At 54.5% G+C, this 20,074-nt stretch overlaps 1 protein-coding gene across 2 annotated transcripts; it reads left to right on the top strand.

The window, feature by feature from the left end:
* Positions 1 to 90: 90 nt before the first annotated feature.
* On the top strand, positions 91 to 8,733 carry ZNF853 (zinc finger protein 853). Of its 2 annotated transcripts, none has more exons than XM_031013116.3 (3): positions 91 to 561; positions 1,566 to 1,683; positions 5,533 to 8,733. In XM_031013116.3, exons 1-3 carry the CDS (start codon positions 550 to 552, stop codon positions 7,413 to 7,415), a joined length of 2,013 nt encoding a protein of 670 aa, XP_030868976.2. In that variant the 5' UTR covers positions 91 to 549; the 3' UTR covers positions 7,416 to 8,733. The 2 variants fall into 2 exon arrangements, with proteins under 2 accessions (XP_030868976.2, XP_030868977.2); XM_031013117.3 differs by having other exon boundaries at positions 1,561 to 1,683.
* The last annotated feature ends 11,341 nt before the right edge of the window (positions 8,734 to 20,074 follow it).

Here is a 20,074-nt window from a genome sequence, read left to right as displayed (position 1 = left end):
GGGCGGGCGGGCGAGCCCAGGGGGACCCGGCCCTGCCGCGGCGCCCGCCCCGCCCCCGCCCCGCCCCCGCCCCGCCCCCGCCCCGGCCCCCGCGCGGCCCGGCCCAGGCCGCCCGCAGGCTCCGGGCACCTGTAGCCCCCGAGGACCCGCGTCGCCTGGCCGCCGCCGACCCCAGGCGGGGCCACCCCGTGGTGCCGACCCCGGGGTCCGGCCTGGATCCCGCTGCCCGCGATGGTCCCGGGGGGCCGGCCCTGAGCCCCGCGCGGGATTCGGGGCGCTGCCTCCCGCCCCGGCCCCCGCCGGAGAGTCTCCACCAACTTCTGCTCGGCCGCTCCTCTCGGCCCCTTCCCTTGGCCCAGGGCGACCTCGGCAGCCCAGACGGCGTGGACCCTCCGGAGTGCCCAGAAAGCCCCCGGGGTGGCCCTGCGCCTCCTGGCTCTTTCTGGATGGAGGCGCCTCCGGAAGGAGCCGGCTGCACGCCGTGGCCTTCACCTCGCAGCCTCTGCTGACCACACCTCCCTAGCGCAGAGGCTGCCCCGGGAGCAGGAAATGCTCCACCAGGTGAGGCCCAGGGGGTCGTTGGCGCTGGGCAACCGGGGACACGTCCCTTGAGAGAGTGTGGACTGGATGGCACGAGTCGGCCTGTTTAGGGGAGAGGGGCCAGCTCTGCACCGGCCAGGGTGGACTCTCAGGAGCGCCTGGGCACAGGGCCAGGCCGTGGGTGACAGTGCTCTGGACACCTGCCTTGCCCGGGAGCTGGGGTGGCAGCTGACACACGTGGCCTGCTGGCGGCCTTCTCAGAGCAGGCCAGGAAGGCGATAGAATGGAAGGGTGCCAGGCGCAGTGGCTCACTCCTATAATCCCAACACTTTAGGAGGCCGAGGCAGGAGGATCACCTGAGGCCAGGAGTTCGAGACCAGCCTTGGGCAACATCGTCTACAATATAAAAAAACATAAAAATTAGCTGGGGGTGATGGCACGCACCTGTAGCCCCAGCTACTCAGGAGGCGGAGGCAGGAGAATCGCTTGAACCGGGGAGACGGAGGTTGCAGTGAGTCCAGATCGCACCACTGCACTGCAGCCTGGGTGACAGAGTGAGAATCCGTATCAAGAAAAAAACAAAAAAAGTATTTAAAAAAAAAAAGAATTGAAGGAGGCAGGGAGGATGTTGATGGACAGTCTCTCTTTGGCCCCAGAGCTCCCCGCCCTGAATGTCCCTTTGGTGACTCTAGCTTTCCTCCCTTGTGAAGGGCTGATACCCACAGTTGGGTCTCAGTGGGGCTACCCCACTCTCCAACCCGCTGTGATAAGTCAGGAGAGGCAGCCCTGCCTCTGTGCAGGTGACGGCCTCTGGTGCTGTCTGCCAACTCCCTAGTCCTGAGCCTCCAGGCCGCCGGCACTCCCCGTTCCCTGCCATGGGGGACAGTTGTATAGTTGCAGCGGGTGTGGAGCTGACCGCTCTGGGTGGCCCGAGGCAGAGGTGGAGGGCCTTTGGGGGCCTGTGGCACCTGGCGGGGGTCAAAGCACTCCAGCCTGGCTAAACTGCTTCCTTCCTTTCAGCACAGCCGACTCCCGGGAATCGGGGTCTGACCGCCAGGATGGAAGTGGGGCCAGCCACCGAGACCTTCGTGCTGGAACTTCGATGTCTTGAGGATGGGGGCCCAGGGCCTGACACCCTCTCAGGTGAGGGCCTCGGGGGATCCCTTGACAGAGCCTCATGCCTGGCTGCTGTGGCAGAAAGAGGCTCAAGGGTGGCAGGCAGCCTGCACAGACTCACACCAGCCAACCTCAGCTGCATTGAGTAACACCAGCAGCTCTCCCTTGAGATTTTCGAAGGTGGCTGTGTCAGGCAGGCTGAGGCCAGGCTGGTGAGGGGCTCCCCGCTCCCCACATGGGTGCTGACTGGACTTAACACTCACACGTGCTGCTGGCTGGAGCTCATTGCTGTGTTTCCTGGCAGCCAGAGGGCCTCCACCATCCTCCCACCTGGCCCCAGCTCCTGAGTCAATTTCCACTCAATTTCCCGGATCCGATTCAGGTACTAATAGGCTCTCTTCCTCTGCCCCTCTTGCCCCAGATGTTGGCTCCCTGGCTTCTTCTCCCCTGTGGCCTCGTAAGCTTTTCCACTTTACCTTGACCTCTGCTTGCATCTGTTTTTCTCTACCTGATGCCCAGGGGCAGATGTGGTACTGCAGAACCTTCCAAGATCTCTTCCTCTGGGACCCACTCTGGGCAAACCTTCTCTGGTGGCCACACTCATGAGAGCCAGTTTCCATTCTGTGCTTTAAGGGTGCTGAGTGAGGGCCTGGGGCAGGGCGGGACAGAGCTTGAAAAGGACCAAGGGAATTGGAGGGGGTGGGATGGGGATGTGTGGAGTCAAGAAGGACCCTTCTGACCAAGTATGGTGGGTCATTCCTGTAATCCCAGCACTTTGGGAGGCCGAGGCGGGCAGATCACTTGAGGCCAGGAGTTTGAGACCAGCCTGGCCAACATGGTGAAACACCGTCTTTACTACAAATACAAAAATTAGCTGGGTGTGGTGGGCACCTGTAATCTCAGCTACTCGGGAGGCTGAGGCAGAAGAATCACTTGAACCCAGGAGGCAGAGGTTGCAGTGAGCCAGGATCATGCCACTGCACTCCAGCCTTGGTGACAGAGTGAGAGTCCGTCTCAAAAAAAAGAAGAAGAAGAAGAAAGGAAGACCCTTCTGACTTGTAAATTTAGCTGACAAAACTTTGGGAGGGTATAAACGTCAGACAACATTGGACAAGATGTTCACTAAAATGCCTTTGTTAAAAATGCTGAGGTTAGGCACAATGGCTCACACCTGTAATCCCAGCACTTTGGGAAACCGAGGCAGGTGGATCGCTTGAGCTCAGGAGTTCAAGATCAGCCTGTGAAACATGGCAAAACCCCATCTCTACAAAAAGTTTAAAAAATTAGCTAGGCGTGGTGGTGTGTACCTGTAGTCCCAGCCACTTGAGAGGCTGAGATGGGAGGATCGCTTGAGCTTGAGAGGTTGAGGCTACAGTGAGCTGAGATTGCGCCACTACACTCCAGCCTGGGTGACAAGAGTGAGATCCTGTTTAAAACAAACAAACAAACAAACAAAAACTGAAATTGCTGCCCCAGGGAGTCAGAGTGGCCTGTGGTCAAGACTGTGCCAGAAAAGAGGAGACTCACACAGAGACATGATCTGTCTCATTCCTCCCAGAAGGGGTGGGAGAAAGGAGGGTCCATGAGACATTGGACTTGCTGGGGGGACGGTTTTCACCCTGTCTTCTCCTACCATGTGCTTCCCCCCAGCCGATGTCAGTGTCTATGAAAAGCACGCTCACGGATCTGTTAGCCTAACCAAAGGTTATTAGGAATATTTTACTAGAGGAAATTATATGCATACAGATCTCCCTTGGTGGATTTTTTTTTTTTTTTTTTTTTTTTTTGAGACAGAGTCTCACTCTGTTGCCCAGGCTGGATTGCGGTGGCTCAATCTTGACTCACTGCAACCTCCACCTCCTGGGTTCAAGCAGTTCTCCTGCTGCAGCCTCCCGAGTAGCTGGGACTATAGGTGCCTGCCACCATGCCCGGCTAATTTTTGTATTTTTAGTAGAGACAGGGTTTCACTATGTCCCTTGGGTTGTTGTTTTTTTGTTTGTTTGTTTGTTTTGTTTTTTTTTATAAGGAGTTTTGCTCTGTCGCTGGGCTGGAGTGCACTGGTGTGATCTCAGCTCACTGCAACCTCTGCCTTTCAGGTTCAAGTGATACCCCAGCCTCAGCCTCCCAAGTAGATGGGATTACAGGCGCACACCACCACGCCCGACTAATTTTTTGTATTTTAGTAGAGATAGGGTTTCGTCATGTTGGCCAGGATGGTGTCAATCTCCTGACCTCGTGATCCATCTGCCTCGGCCTCCCAAAGTGCTGGGATTATAGGCGTGAGCCACTGCGCCCGGCCATCCCTTGGTTTTATGAAATCAATATATTCTTGGAAAAATGGCCAGAAAGCAAACTTTTATAAATCGAAGCATTGTCTTCCATTACAAAATGGAAAACATATGATGTTATAGGGAGAAGAGATGTTGAAATCAGATTTGGGAATGGAGAAAGCCTCCTCAAGTCACATGTAGAAAGAAGGATTGGGATTTTCCAATAGCACAATAGTAATACTCAAAACGAGACTCTCATGGTGTACACGGTGCGGAAAGAGAAGCGTAGTAACGGAGTGGTGCTGTTTTTGCAGGGCCTCCCAGGTTTATGCCTCCCAAAGTGTTGGGATTACAAGCATGAGCCACCACGCCCAGCCGAGTTAGTCCTTTGTATTCCTGAATGACAATCTCAAACAGTCCCAGTCTCCTTGGTATTTTTTTGTTACTTTGCAAACCAATCCTAACCTTCAGAGGGAGGGAATTTTCAAGCACCTACCAGGCTCCAGGTACTATGCCAGGGCTCTCCTTGTTGTACTGTTTAAGCAGATGGTGTGGGTATCACTGAGCTATTTTGTAGACAGGACTGTGAGCCTACAGGAGGTTGTACACCTGCCGACTGGTAGAGTTAGGTTCTGAACTGAGAACTTCCCGCCTGAAACCTAGTGGTCTCTCTGACACTTTGGTGATTTTGGGAAACTACTTGTGGTAACACCTCCAGGCAGCTTTATATAAATTCTTTATTATTTACAGAGAAGGAGAATTTCATTTATTTAAGGTGTGGCTGTAACTGAGGTCGGAGTTCAGCATGGGGTTGATGGCTAGGCCGTTGGGACAGCCAGTTCAGTGGTTTCTACTGGAGGGTGATTAAGCGCAAGAGATTTCTCAGGATTGTCAGGGAGCCCCCCAGCATCCCTGCTAGTGCTAGTGCCGAGATCAGAGCATGGGGCCTGTGTAAAGGGAAGCTCCAAGGAGGGATCAGGGAGCTGGGGTCCAGAGGGAGGTCACCAGCAGTCCCTTGGCCACCTACCTTCCTTCCCTTCCTTCCCTTCTTCCCTTCTTCCCTTCTTCCCTTCCTTCTCTCTCTCTCTCTTTCTCTCTCTCTCTCTCTCTCTTTTGAGATGGACTCTCCCTCTGTCGCCCAGGCTGGAGCACAGTGGTGTGATCTCGGCTCACCGCATCCTCCACCTCCTGAGTTCAAGTGATTCTCCTGCCTCAGCCTCCTTAGCAGCTGGGACTACAGGCACCTGGCAGCACACCCAGCTAATTTTTTGTATTTTTAGTAGAGACGGGCTTTCGCCATGTTGCCCAGGCTGGTTTCGAACTCCTGAGCTCTGGCAATCCGCCCACCTTGGCCTCTCAAAGTGCTGGGATTACAGGCGTGAGCCACTGTGCCCGGCCACCTGGGCACATTTCCAAGCCACCCCCGCCCCTGCAGCATTTCAGTTTCTGCTGGGCTGCTATTGCTACTTGATCCAGCACTTTCGGGCTCCTGCTAAGAGCGTGTTAGTGCATCTTTGAGGGCAGGGTAAGGGGCAGGTCCTGGGGTCTGGACCAGAGAGCTTCCTGTAGATCTTTCTCTCTTGGCTTCCTGCCATTTCTTCCACAGGTGGCAGCGGTGGGAGCGAGAGTCAGGAGGAGGAAGAGCCTCAGGAGGGGAACAGCAGTCCACAGCGGCCAGCAGTCTCGGCCCCAGTGGGGGCCAGTGAAATCGCTGAGGAAACCCGGCCGGGACAACGGGAGTTGCAACTGCAGCAGTTAGAACAGCAGCCCGAGCCGCAGCAACAGCCGCAACACGAGCAGCTGCAACAGCCGCAGCCACACCTAGAACTGCACCAGCAGCCGCAGCAAGATGGGCAACAACAGTTATCTCAACTACAACAGGAAAAACACCAATCCGTGCACCATCAGGAACTGAAACCAGAACTGCAGCTAATGCACCAGCAGCAACAGGTACAGCCACAGCAAGTGCAAGAGCAACAGCGGTTGCAGCAGCAGCAGGAGCAGTTCCAGACGCAGCAAGCACAAGAGCAACAGGTGTTGCAGCAGCAGGAACAGCTACAGCAGCAAGTGCAAGAGCAACAGCTGTTACAGCAACAGCAGGAACAGTTACAGCAGCAGCAGCTGCTACAACAGCAGGAACAATTACAGCAGCAACAGTTTCAACAGCAGCAGGAACAGTTACAGCAGCAGCAGCAGCTACTATTGCTGCAGCAGCAGGGACAGTTACAGCAGCAACTGTTGCAGCAGCAGCAGGCACAGTTACAACAGCAGCTGCTGGAACAGCAGCAGGCACAGTTACAGCAGCAGCTACTGCTGCAGCAGCAGGAACAGTTACAGCAGCAGCAGCAACAGCAGCTGTTGCAACAGCAGCAGGAACAACTGCAACAGCAACAACTGCAGCCTCCTCCCCTGGAGCCCGAGGAGGAGGAAGAGGTGGAGCTGGAGCTCATGCCGGTGGACCTGGGGTCAGAGCAGGAGCTGGAGCAGCAGCGGCAGGAGTTGGAGCGGCAGCAGGAGCTGGAACGGCAGCAGGAGCAGCGGCAGCTGCAGCTCAAACTGCAGGAGGAGCTGCAGCAGCTGGAGCAACAGCTGGAGCAGCAGCAGCAGCAGCTGGAGCAACAGCTGGAGCAGCAGCAGCAGCAGCTGGAGCAGCAGGAGGTGCAGCTGGAGCTGACCCCGGTGGAGCTAGGCGCCCAGCAGCAGGAGGTGCAGCTGGAGCTGACCCCCGTGCAGCCGGAGCTGCAGCTGGAACTGGTGCCAGCCGCAGGGGGCGGCGGAGCGGCGGTCCCGGGGGCTCCGGCCGCGGTCGTGGTGGCTCCCCCGGGCTACGTGGTGGTGCAGGAGCTCATGGTGCTGCCCGCCGTGGCAGCGCCGGCCGTGGTGGCCATCCCGGGCCCGGCAGGCAGCGCGGCGTTGACCCCTGCACGGCAGCGGCGGCGACGGCGCGCTCGGGACCGGCCGACCATCTGCGGGGAGTGCGGCAAGGGCTTCAGCCGCAGCACGGACCTGGTGCGCCACCAGGCCACGCACACGGGTGAGCGGCCACACCGCTGCGGCGAGTGTGGCAAGGGCTTCTCGCAGCACTCGAATCTGGTGACGCACCAACGCATCCACACGGGCGAGAAACCCTACGCCTGCTCCTACTGCTCCAAGCGCTTCAGCGAGAGCTCGGCGCTCGTGCAGCACCAGCGCACGCACACCGGGGAGCGACCCTACGCCTGCGGGGACTGTGGCAAGCGCTTCAGCGTCTCCTCCAACCTGCTGCGCCACCGGCGCACGCACTCGGGCGAGCGGCCGTACGTGTGCGAGGACTGCGGCGAGCGCTTCCGACACAAGGTGCAGATCCGCCGCCACGAGCGCCAGCTGCACGGTGCGGGCCGCTCCAGGGGCCTCGGCCTGCTGCGCGCCTCGCGGCCGGCGGCCCTCGGTGGCCCAGCCCGCGCGGAGCAGGCCGCTACAGCCACTGCGCCGGCAGACAAGGCGCTGTGAGGGCCGTGATCGGGGCTGCCTGGCCGGGAGGGGACCCCCCACCCGCCTCCACCTGAAAAGCTCCTTGACCCGGGTTCATGGGCGCTGGAGGCGTCCTGGAATATCCCTGGAGTAAAAGGCTTCCACCATCATCATCATCATCATCTCCCGGATTCCCTGAGAAAATACCAGGTTCACAGATTCACCGCCAGAAAAATCCATCCGCCAAAAGAGAAGTGGACTGGGGCTGAAACAGCACACGGGACACGTTTGTCTGCCCTTTGAGGGGTCTGCCAAAAGTTTTCCCTCCGGGAAAACTGGACTTACTACGAACGAGGAAAAACTCCCAGTGGCGAGACGATTAATGACACTGGCCGAGGACTGGACACCCACCAGGGAATCAAGACGTGGTGAGACACACATGGAAAATCTTCAGTCCTGGTGAAAATGATCGCAAGGAGAAATTCGGGGAGGAAGCAAACTTGTTTGCACTATGTAGAAACTGACCAAGGCATCGAATCGTCCTCAGAGGCATTTGCCTTGAAAATACTTTCCAAGATGAAAATTCATCAGGGTGGGTATAATTCTGATGAAAACACCTGTGTTCATCAGCACAGGGTCAGAGCGCTCACGGGGTCAATGTGCAAATCCAAGCCAGGAAGTCCTGCTCCGGGTGGAAGGTAAAACCTTCCCTCCAGGGAACCAGGGGCTCCGGTGGGCGTCGGAGGCAGCTTCTTGGCCTCTGCTGCCGTGTCCCCCAGTCCCCCCAGCCCGCATTAATGTCCTCTGGAATACGAGCCTGTGGCTGAAGCAGAGGGCCTTCTGGGAGAGCTCTCCAAGGTCTGGAAGGAGGGTCCCCCAGAAGGAGCTCCGGGGTAGCCCCACTGTGGCCCCCCTGGACTCCACCAGCTTCATGCTTCTCAGATGCTACCCAGGGGCCGGCACGGGGAGACCAGGGCAGATTTCTCCTGCACCAGGCTATGGAGGTTTGGAGGGCTGCCTGAGCAGACCGTGTGCCATTGCTGGGGCTGGGGAAAGAATATCTGAGACAAGGTTTGGGAGCAATGCTCTTTACCACGTTTACCAAATCGTCTGGGGCAGGGGTTGTGAGCCGCAGCAGTTGCTGGTGCCTTGTGGGAAGGTGGGGCAGGGAGGAGGCTGCCCGCCACCTCTGCCCCCAGTCACTTCCTGCTTGACCTGACTCTTCACATGTGGCTGCTTAATTCCTGCCCCTCTCCCCCCAGCTGCTTCTCCTTTACTAACACACCTGCTACATTTTACACATGTGTTGGTAAGTGAGAAACAGAAACGAAAAATAAATTAAAATGCAGAAATACAATGTTCTTGTCTTGGTGTTTTCACCTCTGGATTTTGTGTCTTCCATAGGGCTTCCTTTCTTTTCTTTCTTTCTTTTTTCCTTCCCTTCCCTTCCTTTCCCGTGTCCCCCTTTTCCCCTTTCTTTTCTTTCTTTCTTTTTTCCTTCCCTTCCCTTCCTTTCCCGTGTCCCCCTTTTCCCCTTTCTTTCCTCTTTCCCCTTCCCTTCCTTTCCTTTCTTCTTTCTCTTTCTTTTCTTTCTTTTTTTTTTTAATGTTGCCTGGGCTGGTCTCAAACTCCCAGGCTCAAGCAATCCTTCCACCTCAGCCTCGCAAACTGCAGGGAGTACAGGTGTAGCCACTGTGCCTGGCCAAAGATTCCTTTCTTTCTTTCTTTTTTTGACAGAGGGTCTTGCTCTGTTGCCCAGGCTAGAGTGCAGTGGTTTGATCACTGCAACCTGAAACTCCTGGGCTCAAGCAATTCTCCTACCTCAGCCTCCTGAGTAGGTGGGACTACAGGTGCATGCCACAATGTCTGGCTAATTTTTTTTTTTTTTTTTTTTGAGATGGAGTCTCACATTGTTGCCCAGGCTGGAGTGCAGTAGCATGATCTCTGCTCACTGCAACCTCCGCCTCCTGGGTTCAAGCGATTCTCCTGCCTCAGCCTCCTGAGTAGCTGAGATTACAGGCACCCGCCACTACGTCCGGCTAATTTTTTGTATTTTTAGTAGAGATGGGGTTTCACCATGTTGGCCAGGCTGGTCTTGAACTCCTGACCTTGTGATCTACCCGCCTCAGCCTCCCAAAGTCCTGGGATTACAGGTATGAGCCCCTGCACCTGGCCATGTCTGGCTAAGTTTTAATTAGTTTTTAGAGAGGGGGTCTCACTGTGTCGCCCAGGCTGTTGGGGTTCATTTCAAGGAAAATGTTTCTGGTTGCTCTCGAGCAAGGAGCATGCTGTTCAGGCCCATTACCCAATCCTCCTCATCCCAGACCAGCCTTCCAGCCTGAGGCCCTTGGCTGGGTAATGGACTTACTCAGTGAGAACCTCATGGGAGGGTCAGGTACCAGAGGGTGGATGCTTGAGAAGGCCAGCTTTGGGATCTAGTAAGGACAACCTTTGTATCAATCCAGCCCAACTTGGTAGTGGCTCACACCTGTAATCCCAGCACTTTGGGAGTCTGAGGTGGGGGGATCACTAGAGGTCAGGAGTTTGAGACCAGACTGGGCAACATAACAAAACCCCATCTCTACTAAAAAATAATACCACTGCACTCCAGTCTGGGAAACAGCGAGACCATTTCCCCCTCCACCCCGCAAAAATTCAGGCCAGCTGCAGCCTGGAGTGATGGTGCTGAGCTCGCCCTGCTGCACAGCCACTTGGAGGAGCATCGTGAGGCCTGGAGTCTCCTCCCAGCCCTGAGAGTCTTGATTCATTCATTCATTCATTCATTCATTCATTCATTCATTCATTCATTGAGAGACACTAGTCTCTGTGTGTTGACCAGGCTGGAGTGCAGTGGCACAATCTCGGCTCACTGCAACCTCCACCTCCTGGGTTCAAGTGATTCTCATGCCTCAGCCTCCCGAGTAGCTGGGATTATAGGCATGCACCACCATGCCCGGCTAATTTTTGTATTACTTTTAGTAGAGACAGGGCTTTTGCCGTGTTGGCCAGGCTGGTGTCGAACTCCTGACCTCAAGTAATCCGTCCACCTCAGCCTCCCAAAGTGCTGGGATTACAGGCGTGAGCCACCGCACCCAGCCTTGCTGGATGGAGCCCCTTGATGCACCTGAGAATTATCTTCCCCAGGATGACCCTGGACCCATTAAGACAGGCACAGGAGGAGTGTGCAGCCTGAGTTCTCCTGTTTTTGTTCAGGGCGGCTCTGAGGTGTGACTCATGCTCGAGTTTGCCTGTGGGATCCAATCAAAGCATCCCTTGCATATATATATATATATATACACACAGGGTCTTGCTCTGTTGCCCAGGCTAGAGTACAATGGCATGATCACAGCTCACTGCAGCCTTGATCTCCTGGGCTCTAGCAATCTTCCTGCCTCAGCCTCCTGAGTAGCTGGGACTACAGGTGTGCTGCTACACCTGGCTAATTTTTTTTTTTTTTTTTTTTTGAGATGGAGTCTCGCTCTGTCGCCCAGGCTGGAGTGCAGTGGCTCAATCTCGGCTCTCTGCAATCTCCGCCTCCGAGGTTCGTGATTCTCCTGCCTCAGCCTCCTGAGTAGCTGGGATTACAGGCAGGCGCCACTGCACCCAGCTAATTTTTGTATTTTTAGTAGAGATGGGGGTTTCACCGTGTTGCCCAGGCTGGCCTTGAACTCCTGACCTCAGGTGATCCACCCGCCTTGGCCTCCCAAAGTGCTGGGGTTACAGGCATAAGCCTCCATGCCCAGCCACACCTGGCTAATTTTTAAAATTTTTTTGTAGACACGGGGGTCTCACTACGTTGCCCAGGTTGGTCTCGAACTCCTGGAATGAACCAGTCCTCCTGCCTCGGCCTCCCAAAGCACTGGGATTAGAGGCATGAACCACCATGCCCGGCCTCACAGGATTTTGCTGGGGGCTGCATCTCTGCTTGGTTTCCTCTCCTTCCTTGACCCACTTCTCTTAGTCCAGCACCCTCTGAGAGCATGGCCTTAATGTATCACTCACTCAGAAATCCGTGTGTTGAGGTCTGCTGCCCAGCAGCCTGCCCTGAGATCCATGGTGTAGTTCTGGCAAGTGGAGTCTGGGCTGGGGCCACTCCCCCATCAGGTGGCAATAGGGACCTGTTTGTTGGGGGTGAGTGGTGGTTACCTTTGGCTGCCTTTTTTTTTTTTTTTGAGACAGGGTCTCACTCTGTTGCCCAGGTTGGAGTGCAGCTACAATCATAGCTTACTGCAGCCTCCAACTCCCGGGCTCAAGGGATCCTCCCATCTCAGCCTCCCGAGCAGCTCAGACTACAGGCACACACCACCATGACTGGCTTATTTTTATTATTTTTTGTAGAGACAGGGTCTTGTCATGTTGTCCAGGCTGATCTCTAATTCCTGGGCTCAAGCAATTCTCCCACCTCAGCCTCCCAAAGTGCTGGGATTACAGGTGCTGGGATTACACAGACCAGGAACCGCCCCTGGGCTGATGCCCCTTTTTGACATGGTGGATAGGGTTCAAGATACAATAAGTTCTGCCAATCGCCTGCCTCCCCACGGGGCACCTGGTGGGCTGGAAACACAAGGAACATCAGACAAAGGAACCCAATCCCACTTCATCAAAAACTCAAAACAGGCTGGGTGCAGTGGCTCATGCCTGTAATCCCAACACTTTGGGAGCCTGGCCAACATGGCAAAACCCCATCTCTACTAAAAATACAAAAATTAGCTGGGTGTGGTGGCGGGCACCTGTAATCCCAGCTACTCAGGAGGCTGAGGCAGGAGAATTGCTTGAACCCGGGAGGCAGAGGTTGCAGTGAGCCGAGATCGTGCCACTGCACTCCAGCCTGGACGACAGAGCAAGACTCCATCTCAAAAACAAACAGAGACAATAGGGAAAAGAGACCTTAGTATAGAACTGATAGAACTGGGTTCAATTCTGGCCGGGCGCGGTGGCTCACGCCTGTAATCCCAGCACTCTGTGAGGCCGAGGCAGGCAGATCACGAGGTCAGGAGATCGAGACCATCCTGGCCAACATGGTGAAACTCTGTCTCTACTAAAATACAAAAATAATTAGCCAGGGGTGGTGGTGCATGCGTGTAGTCCCAGCTACTTGGGAGGCTGAGGCAGGGGAATCAGTTGAACCCCAGAGGTGGAGGTTGTAGTGAGCCGAGATCGCGCCACTGCACTCCTGCCTGGCGACTGAGCAAGACTCTGTCTCAAAACAAACAAACAAATGAAACAAAACCCTGAAAACAGAGGATGCCCCCCACACCTCCCCCATGAAGGGCTCCTGGCCTTCTGCCAACAGGAGGCAGCCTAGGGAAAGAGGGAGGACAAGCGGGCCTATGTCAGCGGCTGGTCCACCTGCCATCCTGCTGCTTATTTGAGCAGGAGGAAAGAGGAGAGGTGATTGGCAGCCTGCCCCAGGGACATGGCCTGCCTGGGCCTGTGCACCCCGAGACAGCAGGAAGCAGCAAGAACAAGAAAAACAGATACCCACATGGACATTGCTGCTCGGCCCAGCCAGCCACTGGCCTGTTAGTGGGCAGCTTTCCCTCCCTGGAGGGCACTGGAGGTGGCTAACAGAGGTGGGCTGGAGCACCAGAAAGGCAGCCCCTCACTTTAGCCTCAGCTTGAGCTCCTGCACCGTGCCGCTGGCTATCATGGCAGCCAGGGCCTTCAGCTCATGGCATCAGGCCTGGAGTAGGGCAAGGCCCCCCCACAAGTCCCAACCATGAGGTGCAGCCTGAGAGTCACACACCAAGAATCGAGGGATGACAGAAAAAGGAGTTCCCTGGCTTGCATGGGGACAGGTGGTATTTCAGCCCAGCCTGAAAGGTGACCAGAGAGGGGGATGCAGTGGTGGTAGGGGACATCTGTCTTGAGCAAGAGCCTGATGTGGGAGCTGTGGGCAAATCCAGGGGTCTGAGTGGTCCTGTGGCTGGAATTTCTTGCCCTGGTGGGGGGTCCATGGTGGCTATGAAAGGTGTCAGGCGCTGGGGAAGGTTATGACTTGCCAAGGTGGATGGGGGTGTGGCATGTGGTCCCGATGGACGGCAGGAAGCCATCCGAAGGCTGTTTAAGGGAACCAGGTGAGAGATGACAAGACTTCAAGGTGACAGAGTTAAGCTCTGGTAACTGGAATTTTTTCTTTTTTTTTTTTTTCTTTTTGAGACAGGGTCTTACTCTGTCGCCCAGGCTGGAATGCAGTGGTGCAGTCATAGCTCACTGCAGCCTTGAACTTGGGCTCAAGCTCAAGTGATCTTCCTGTCTCTGCCTCCTGAGTAGCTGGGACTACAGGTGTGCACCACCATGCCCAGCTAATTTATTTATTTATTTTTTTTTATTTATTTTTTTTTTTTTGAGACGGAGTCTTGCTTTGTCGCCCAGGCTGGAGTGCAGTGGCACGATCTCGGCTCACTGCAAGCTCCACCTCCCGGGTTCACGCCATTCTCCTGCCTCAGCCTCCCGAGTAGCTGGGACTACAGGCGCCCACTACCACGCCCGGCTAATTTTTTGTATTTTTAGTAGAGACGGGGTTTCACCGTGTTAGCCAGGATGGTTTCGATCTCCTGACCTCGTGATCTGCCCACCTCGGCCTCCCAAAGTGCTGGGATTACAGGCGTGAGCCACCATGCCCGGCCCCGACCTCTAATTTTTAAATTTTTTGTAGAGGCGAGGTCTTGCTATGTTGCCCAGGCTGGTCTCAAACTCCTGGGCTCAATCAATCCTCTCGCCTCAGCCCCCCACAAAGTGGTGGGATTACAGGCATGAGGCACTGCCCAATAATTCCCAGTAAATGGGAATGATTGTTCAGCAGAAAACTGATCCCTTTGGGAAAGTTAACGTGGGGAGAATGTGGCCTGGCTCTATGGTCCTTGACACCACCGTGAAAGACCAGGTCACCCTCTTCCCATTGCCCTTCCAGAAGATGCTTGTCCTCCCTGCCCCAGCTCCGAGTCCACCACAGTCTCCCACTCAGGCAGCTGCAAGGCATGCTGGGAGTGAGTGGCCACTGGGGCTGGGGGCTGTCGGGGGCAGAAAGGAGGAGCAGATTCCTCCCTCCTGGCACCTACAAAAGTGTGTCCACCAGACAGGGCTAGATCAAGTCCAGGTCCCCGCAATGGAATGGGAAGGAGCAGGCAGCAGTGGGGTCTCAACTGCCGATGAGGAGGCATGCAGGGCTGGAAACACAGTCTTTCTATTTCCTTGACCGGCCTTCAGCCTCCCCGGAGCCTCTTCTCCACTCAGCCTTGACCTTTGAGTGTCTGTGCCCGTCTCTGCATTGCCCAGCTGTAGCAAAAATCCTGTCAAGTCAGTTTAGCCAGAATCTCCACCCTTGGTATCTGATCAAATCCCTCCTCTCCCACCACCTGCCAGGTGCCCTCTGATCACTCTTGCCTGCCTTCAGCCAGGATCCTGGGAGTCAGTTCAACCAGAACCTCCCACTCCTTCGTATTTTTCCACCCCCACTCCCCTCCAACCTGCTCCTAGGTTGGAAGTCTCCACTTGTCCCTGCTGTATTCAGAATTGAGCCCAGTTCTATACTGAGGTCTCTTTTCCCTATTGCAATAGTTCCTGAATAAAATCTGTTTTTTACCGTTTTAACTACTGTCCAGCTTTGTTTTCTTTTTCTTTTTTTTCTTGAGAAAGGGTCTCACTCTGTCGCTCAGGCTAGAGTGCAGTGGCACCATCATAGCTCACTGCAGCCTCAGCCTCCCGGGCTCAAGTGATATTCCTGCCTCAGCCTCCCGAGTAGCTGGAACTACAGGCTCGCACCACCACACCTGGCTAATTTCTTCTACTTTTTGTAGAGACAAAGTCTCACTATGTTGCTCAGGCTGCTCTCGAACTCCTGGGCTCAAGTGATCGATCCTCCCACCTTGGCTTCCCAAAGTGCTGGGATTACAGGAGTAATATGGTTTGGATCTGTGTCCTCACCCAAATCTCATGTTCAATTGTTATTTATTTATTTTTGGAGATTGAGTCTCCCTCTGTCACCCAGGCTGGAGTGCAATGGTGCGATCTCAGCTCACTGCAACCTCCACCTCCTGGGTTCAAGAGATTCTCCTGCCTCAGCCTCCTGAGTAGCGGGGATTATAGGCACTCGCCACCACTCCTAGCTAATTTTTGTATTTTTAGTAGAGACGGGGTTTCACCAGGTTCGCCAGGCTGGACTCAAACTCCTGACCTCAGGTGATCCACCCACTTTGGCCTCCCAAAGTACCGAGATTACAGGCCTGAGCCACCATGCCTGGCCTCTCAAGTTCAACTGCAATCCCCAGTGTTAGAGGTGGGGCCTGGTGGGATATGATTGGATTATGGGGGCAATTTCTCATGGTTTGATACCATTCCCCCTGGAGCTGTCACCACGACAGTGAGTTCTTGTTAGATCTAGTTGTTTACAAGTGTGTGGCACCCCTCCCTTCTCTCTCATTCCTCCTGCTGCCACCATTTGAAGTGCTGACTCCCCCTTCACCTTTTGCCATGACTGTACGTTTCCTGAGGCCTCCCCAGCCATGCTTCTTGTATAGGCTGCAGAGACATGAGCCAGTGAAACCTCTTTTCTTAAATTACCTCGTCTCTGGCAGTTCTTTATAGCAATAGGAGAACCGACCAACACAAAACGTGAGCCACCGCTCCCAACCTCACCTATGGTTTTAATAGCAGCACTACCGCCTTCAGCCCGCTCCAGGCACATAGAGGCTCTGTGGGGGCATCCATCAGCATCCTTCTGTGCCAGGCTCCCTGCCAGCCCCTGGTGTGAGAGCTCAGGAGGAGCCCAGGAGGGCTTCCTGTAGGAAGAGACAGCTGAGGAAGTCCCGAGAGCCGAGTGAAGGGGAGCTCTGCCCAGTCAATGTTCAGTCCCTGCAGGTGGGTCTGTGCAGATACGGGGCAGGCCCAAAGCCCATGTACTTGAATGGAGATGCTCTCGGCCTCACAGAATTCCAAATGCCCCAGATGCCTGGTAACTTTTCACATACCCTGTGTCTCTGCCAGTGAGACACATGAAGGCTGAAGCATAGAACAAGCTTCATGCCAATCACTGGGTGGGCTGGCACCCTCCTCACTGCCAGCACCCACCGTGGAGGATGGGCAGGAGCCAGGCAGATGACACCCCAGGAACTGTTTCATGAATATGTTTGGATATTCCCCCAGCCCCAACCCCACCAACTGCTCATAGATAGATGACCGACATGGAATTGTACTAGTGCAAAAAGGGTATGATTTACTTTTTTTTTTTTTTTTTTTTTTGAGACGGAGTCTCACTCTGTCGCCCATACTGGAGTGCAGGGGCGCGATCTCGGCTCACTGCAACCTCCGCCTCCCGGGTTCAAGCGATTCTCCCGCCTCAGCCTCCTGAGTAGCTGGGATTACAGGCACCCACCACCACGCCCAGCTAAATTTTTGTATTTTTTTTTTTAGTAGAGACAGGGTTTCACCATGTTGGTCGGGCTGGTTTTCAACTCCTGACCTCAGGTGATCCACTGGCCTTGGCCTCCCAAAGTGCTGGGATTACAGGCATGAGCTACTGCGCCCCACATTATTTAATTTTTGAGATGGAGTCTCGCTCTGTCACTCAGGCTGGAGTGTAATGACACAATCTCTGTTCACTGCAACCTCTGCCTCCCGGGTTCAAGTGATTCTCCTGCCTCAGCCTCCCGAGTAGCTGGGATTACAGGTGTGTGCCACCACACCTGGCTAATTTTATATTTTTAGTAGAGACACGGTTTCTCCATGTTGGTCAGGCTGGTCTTGAAATCCCGACCTCAGATGATCCGCCCACCTTGGCCTCCCCAAGTGCTGGGATTACAGGTGTGAGCCACTGCACCTGGCCCCTAATTTTTGTATTTTAAGTAGCAACAGGGTTTCACCATGTTAGCTAGGCTGGACTTGAACTCCTGACCTTAGGTGATCCACCTGCCTCGGCCTCCCAAAGTGCTGGGATTACAGGCGTGAGCCACTGCACCCAGCTATTTTATTTTATTATTATTTTTTTGAGACAGAATTTTGCTCTGTCACGCAGGCTGGAGTGCAATGGCACAATCTCGGCTCACTGCAAGCTCCGCCTCCCAGGTTCACGCCATTCTCCTGCCTCAGCCTCCCGAGTAGCTGGGACTACAGGTGCCCACCACCATGCCCAGCTAATTTTTTGTATTTTCAGTACAGACGGGTTTTCACCATGTTAGCCAGGATGGTCTCGATCTCCTGATCTCATGATCCATCTACCTCAGCCTCCCAAAGTGCTGGGATTACAGGCATGAGCCACCGTGCCTGGCCTATTTTATTTTATTTTTGAGACAGTTTTCCTCTGTCACCCAGGCTGGAGTGCAGTGGTGTGAACATAGTTCATTGCAGCCTCAACCTCTTGGGCTCAAGCAATCCTCTCACCACAGCCTCCTGAGTAGCTGGGACTACAGGCATGCACCACCACACCCAACTAATTTTTAAATTTTTAGTAGAGTCAGGGTTTCACTATGTTGCCCAGGCTGGTCTTGAACTCCTGGGCTCAAGCTGTCTTCCTGCTTCGGCCTCCCAAAGTGCTGGGATTCCAGGCGTGAGCCACTGCACCCAGCTAGTTTTTAAAAATGTTGTGTAGTGACAGGGTCTTGCTATGTTGCCCAGGCTGCTCTCAAACTCCTGGCCTTAAGCTATCCTCCTGCCTCAGCCTTCCAAAGTGCTGGGACTACAGGCATGGGCTAATCCTGGCCTGCTTTTTAATTACTTCCTTCTTCAAATGAGTCTAGGGAAATCTATCAAGACTGAGTTCAGCAGTGAGTGACAAGAAGGTCCAACTAAACTACAGTTTATGAAAACCAATTGTCCTCAGGTCAGAGGCATCCTCAGGTGGTCCAGGCCTGTTCTAGCATCTCCCCAAGGCCAAGGACACATAAGTCCCACCAGCTTCCTTCGTCTCCTCTCCGTCTCCTCAGCCCCTCAGCAGCGCTGTTGGAGCAAGAAGCAAAAATCACTCGTAGGGCCCGGCGAGGTGGCTCACGCCCTTTCCTTTCCTAAAAAGGAAAGGGAAAGCAAGAAAAGGGAAGGAAGAAAGGAAGGAAGGGAAAGAAAGAAGGAAAGAAAGGAAAGGAAAAGGAAAAGGAAAATTATCTGTGGACGAGGGAGAGGAAGAAATTGAGTCTTGGATTAGGTATCAGGTGAGGACAGGCCAAGAGGAGATCTGAGGAGATGCTGGGGTGATTCGGGGTCCCTGCCTGACAGGGTGGAGGGATCTAAGGCCGGGATGGAGCTGCTGACTCTATTATACACCCTCCTCTTCTGGGGTCCCTTGCTGTCCACATTACAGGTGGTTTTGGGCAACGGGCAGCACTGGGAAGTGACAGGGTGCAGGAGGGCAGGGTTGGGGTACTCTCTCCTTGCCACACTGTCCCTCCATAATCACAGTGCCCACAGTGTCCCCATCTTTATATCTCCACCTCCCTCCAGGCTTGACAACATCCTGCCCTTTCCTGCTCCTGCAGGGCTAAGGGTGGCAAAGGCCTGGTGCATTCACATTCCAGCTGCTTCCCTTTACCTGGTGTATTAGTCCATTTTCATGCTGCTGTAAAGAACTGCCCAAGACTGGGAAACTTATAAAAGGAAAGAGGTTTAACTCACAGTGGCTCACGCCTGTAATCCCAGCACTTTGGGAGGCCAAGGTGGGCGGATCACAAGGTCAGGAGTTTGAGACCAGCCTGACCAACATGGTGAAACCCCATCTCAACTAAAAATACAAAAATTAGCCAGGCGTGGTAGTGCACACCTGTAATCCCAGCTACTTGGGAGGCTGAGGCAGGAGAATCACTTGAACCTGGGAGGTGGACGTTGCAGTGAGCAGAGATTGTGCCACTGCACTCCAGCCTGGGCAACAGAGTGCGAGACTCCATCTCAAGAAAAAAACAAAAACAAAAACAAAACAAACCACCACCACCACCACCACCACCAACCACCACCAACCACTGCCACCACCAAAAACTGACTCACAGTTCCGCATGACTGGGGAGGCCTCAGGAAACTTACAATCATGGTGGAAGGGGAAGCAAACACTTCCTTCTTCACATGATGGCAGGAAGGAGACGTGTGGAGCAAAGGGGAAAAGCCCCTTACAAAACCATCAGATCTCATGAGAACTCACTAACATGAGAACAGCATGAGGCGAACTGCCCCCATGATTTAATTACCTCCCACCGGGTCCCTTCCACAACATGTGGGGATCATGAGAACTACAATTCAAGACGAGATTTCAGTGGGGACACAGCCAAACCACATCACCTGGCGACACTGCTTTTGGTCAATTGTTAATTGTCCTACAGTCAGAGCCCTTCCTGGGAACTGCCTGGGGGCAATTGCACCTTCCTACTGAACCTGACGGATCAGGTAGGGTGGGGAAGGGTCTAATCTAGGGATCAGGGGTTCTAAAAGATACCCACAGGAGAGTCAGGCAGTGTCATTCAGATGTGGGCCTGGAGGAAAGGGACAGGGAGTGGTGGGCACCGAGGACCATGGCCACGCTCAGTCCCACCCACAGAAGCTGGTTACTTCTCAGGCCCTGCTGGCTGGTGCCCTGCAAACCAGGGGCCTTGTGTTGCCAGAACTTCTGATTTTTCAAATTTTATTTATTATTAGAGACGGGGTTTCAATCTGTTGCCCAGGCTGGAGTGGAGTGGTGCAATCATAGCTCACTGCAGCCTCGACCTCCTGGGCTCAAGCGATCC

The sequence above is a fragment of the Gorilla gorilla genome, chromosome 6 (assembly GCF_029281585.2).
Source record: "Gorilla gorilla gorilla isolate KB3781 chromosome 6, NHGRI_mGorGor1-v2.1_pri, whole genome shotgun sequence".
Taxonomy (NCBI): Eukaryota; Metazoa; Chordata; class Mammalia; order Primates; family Hominidae; genus Gorilla; species Gorilla gorilla.
Note: the sequence above shows the minus strand (reverse complement) of the source record. Positions and strands in the feature narration are given on the sequence as shown.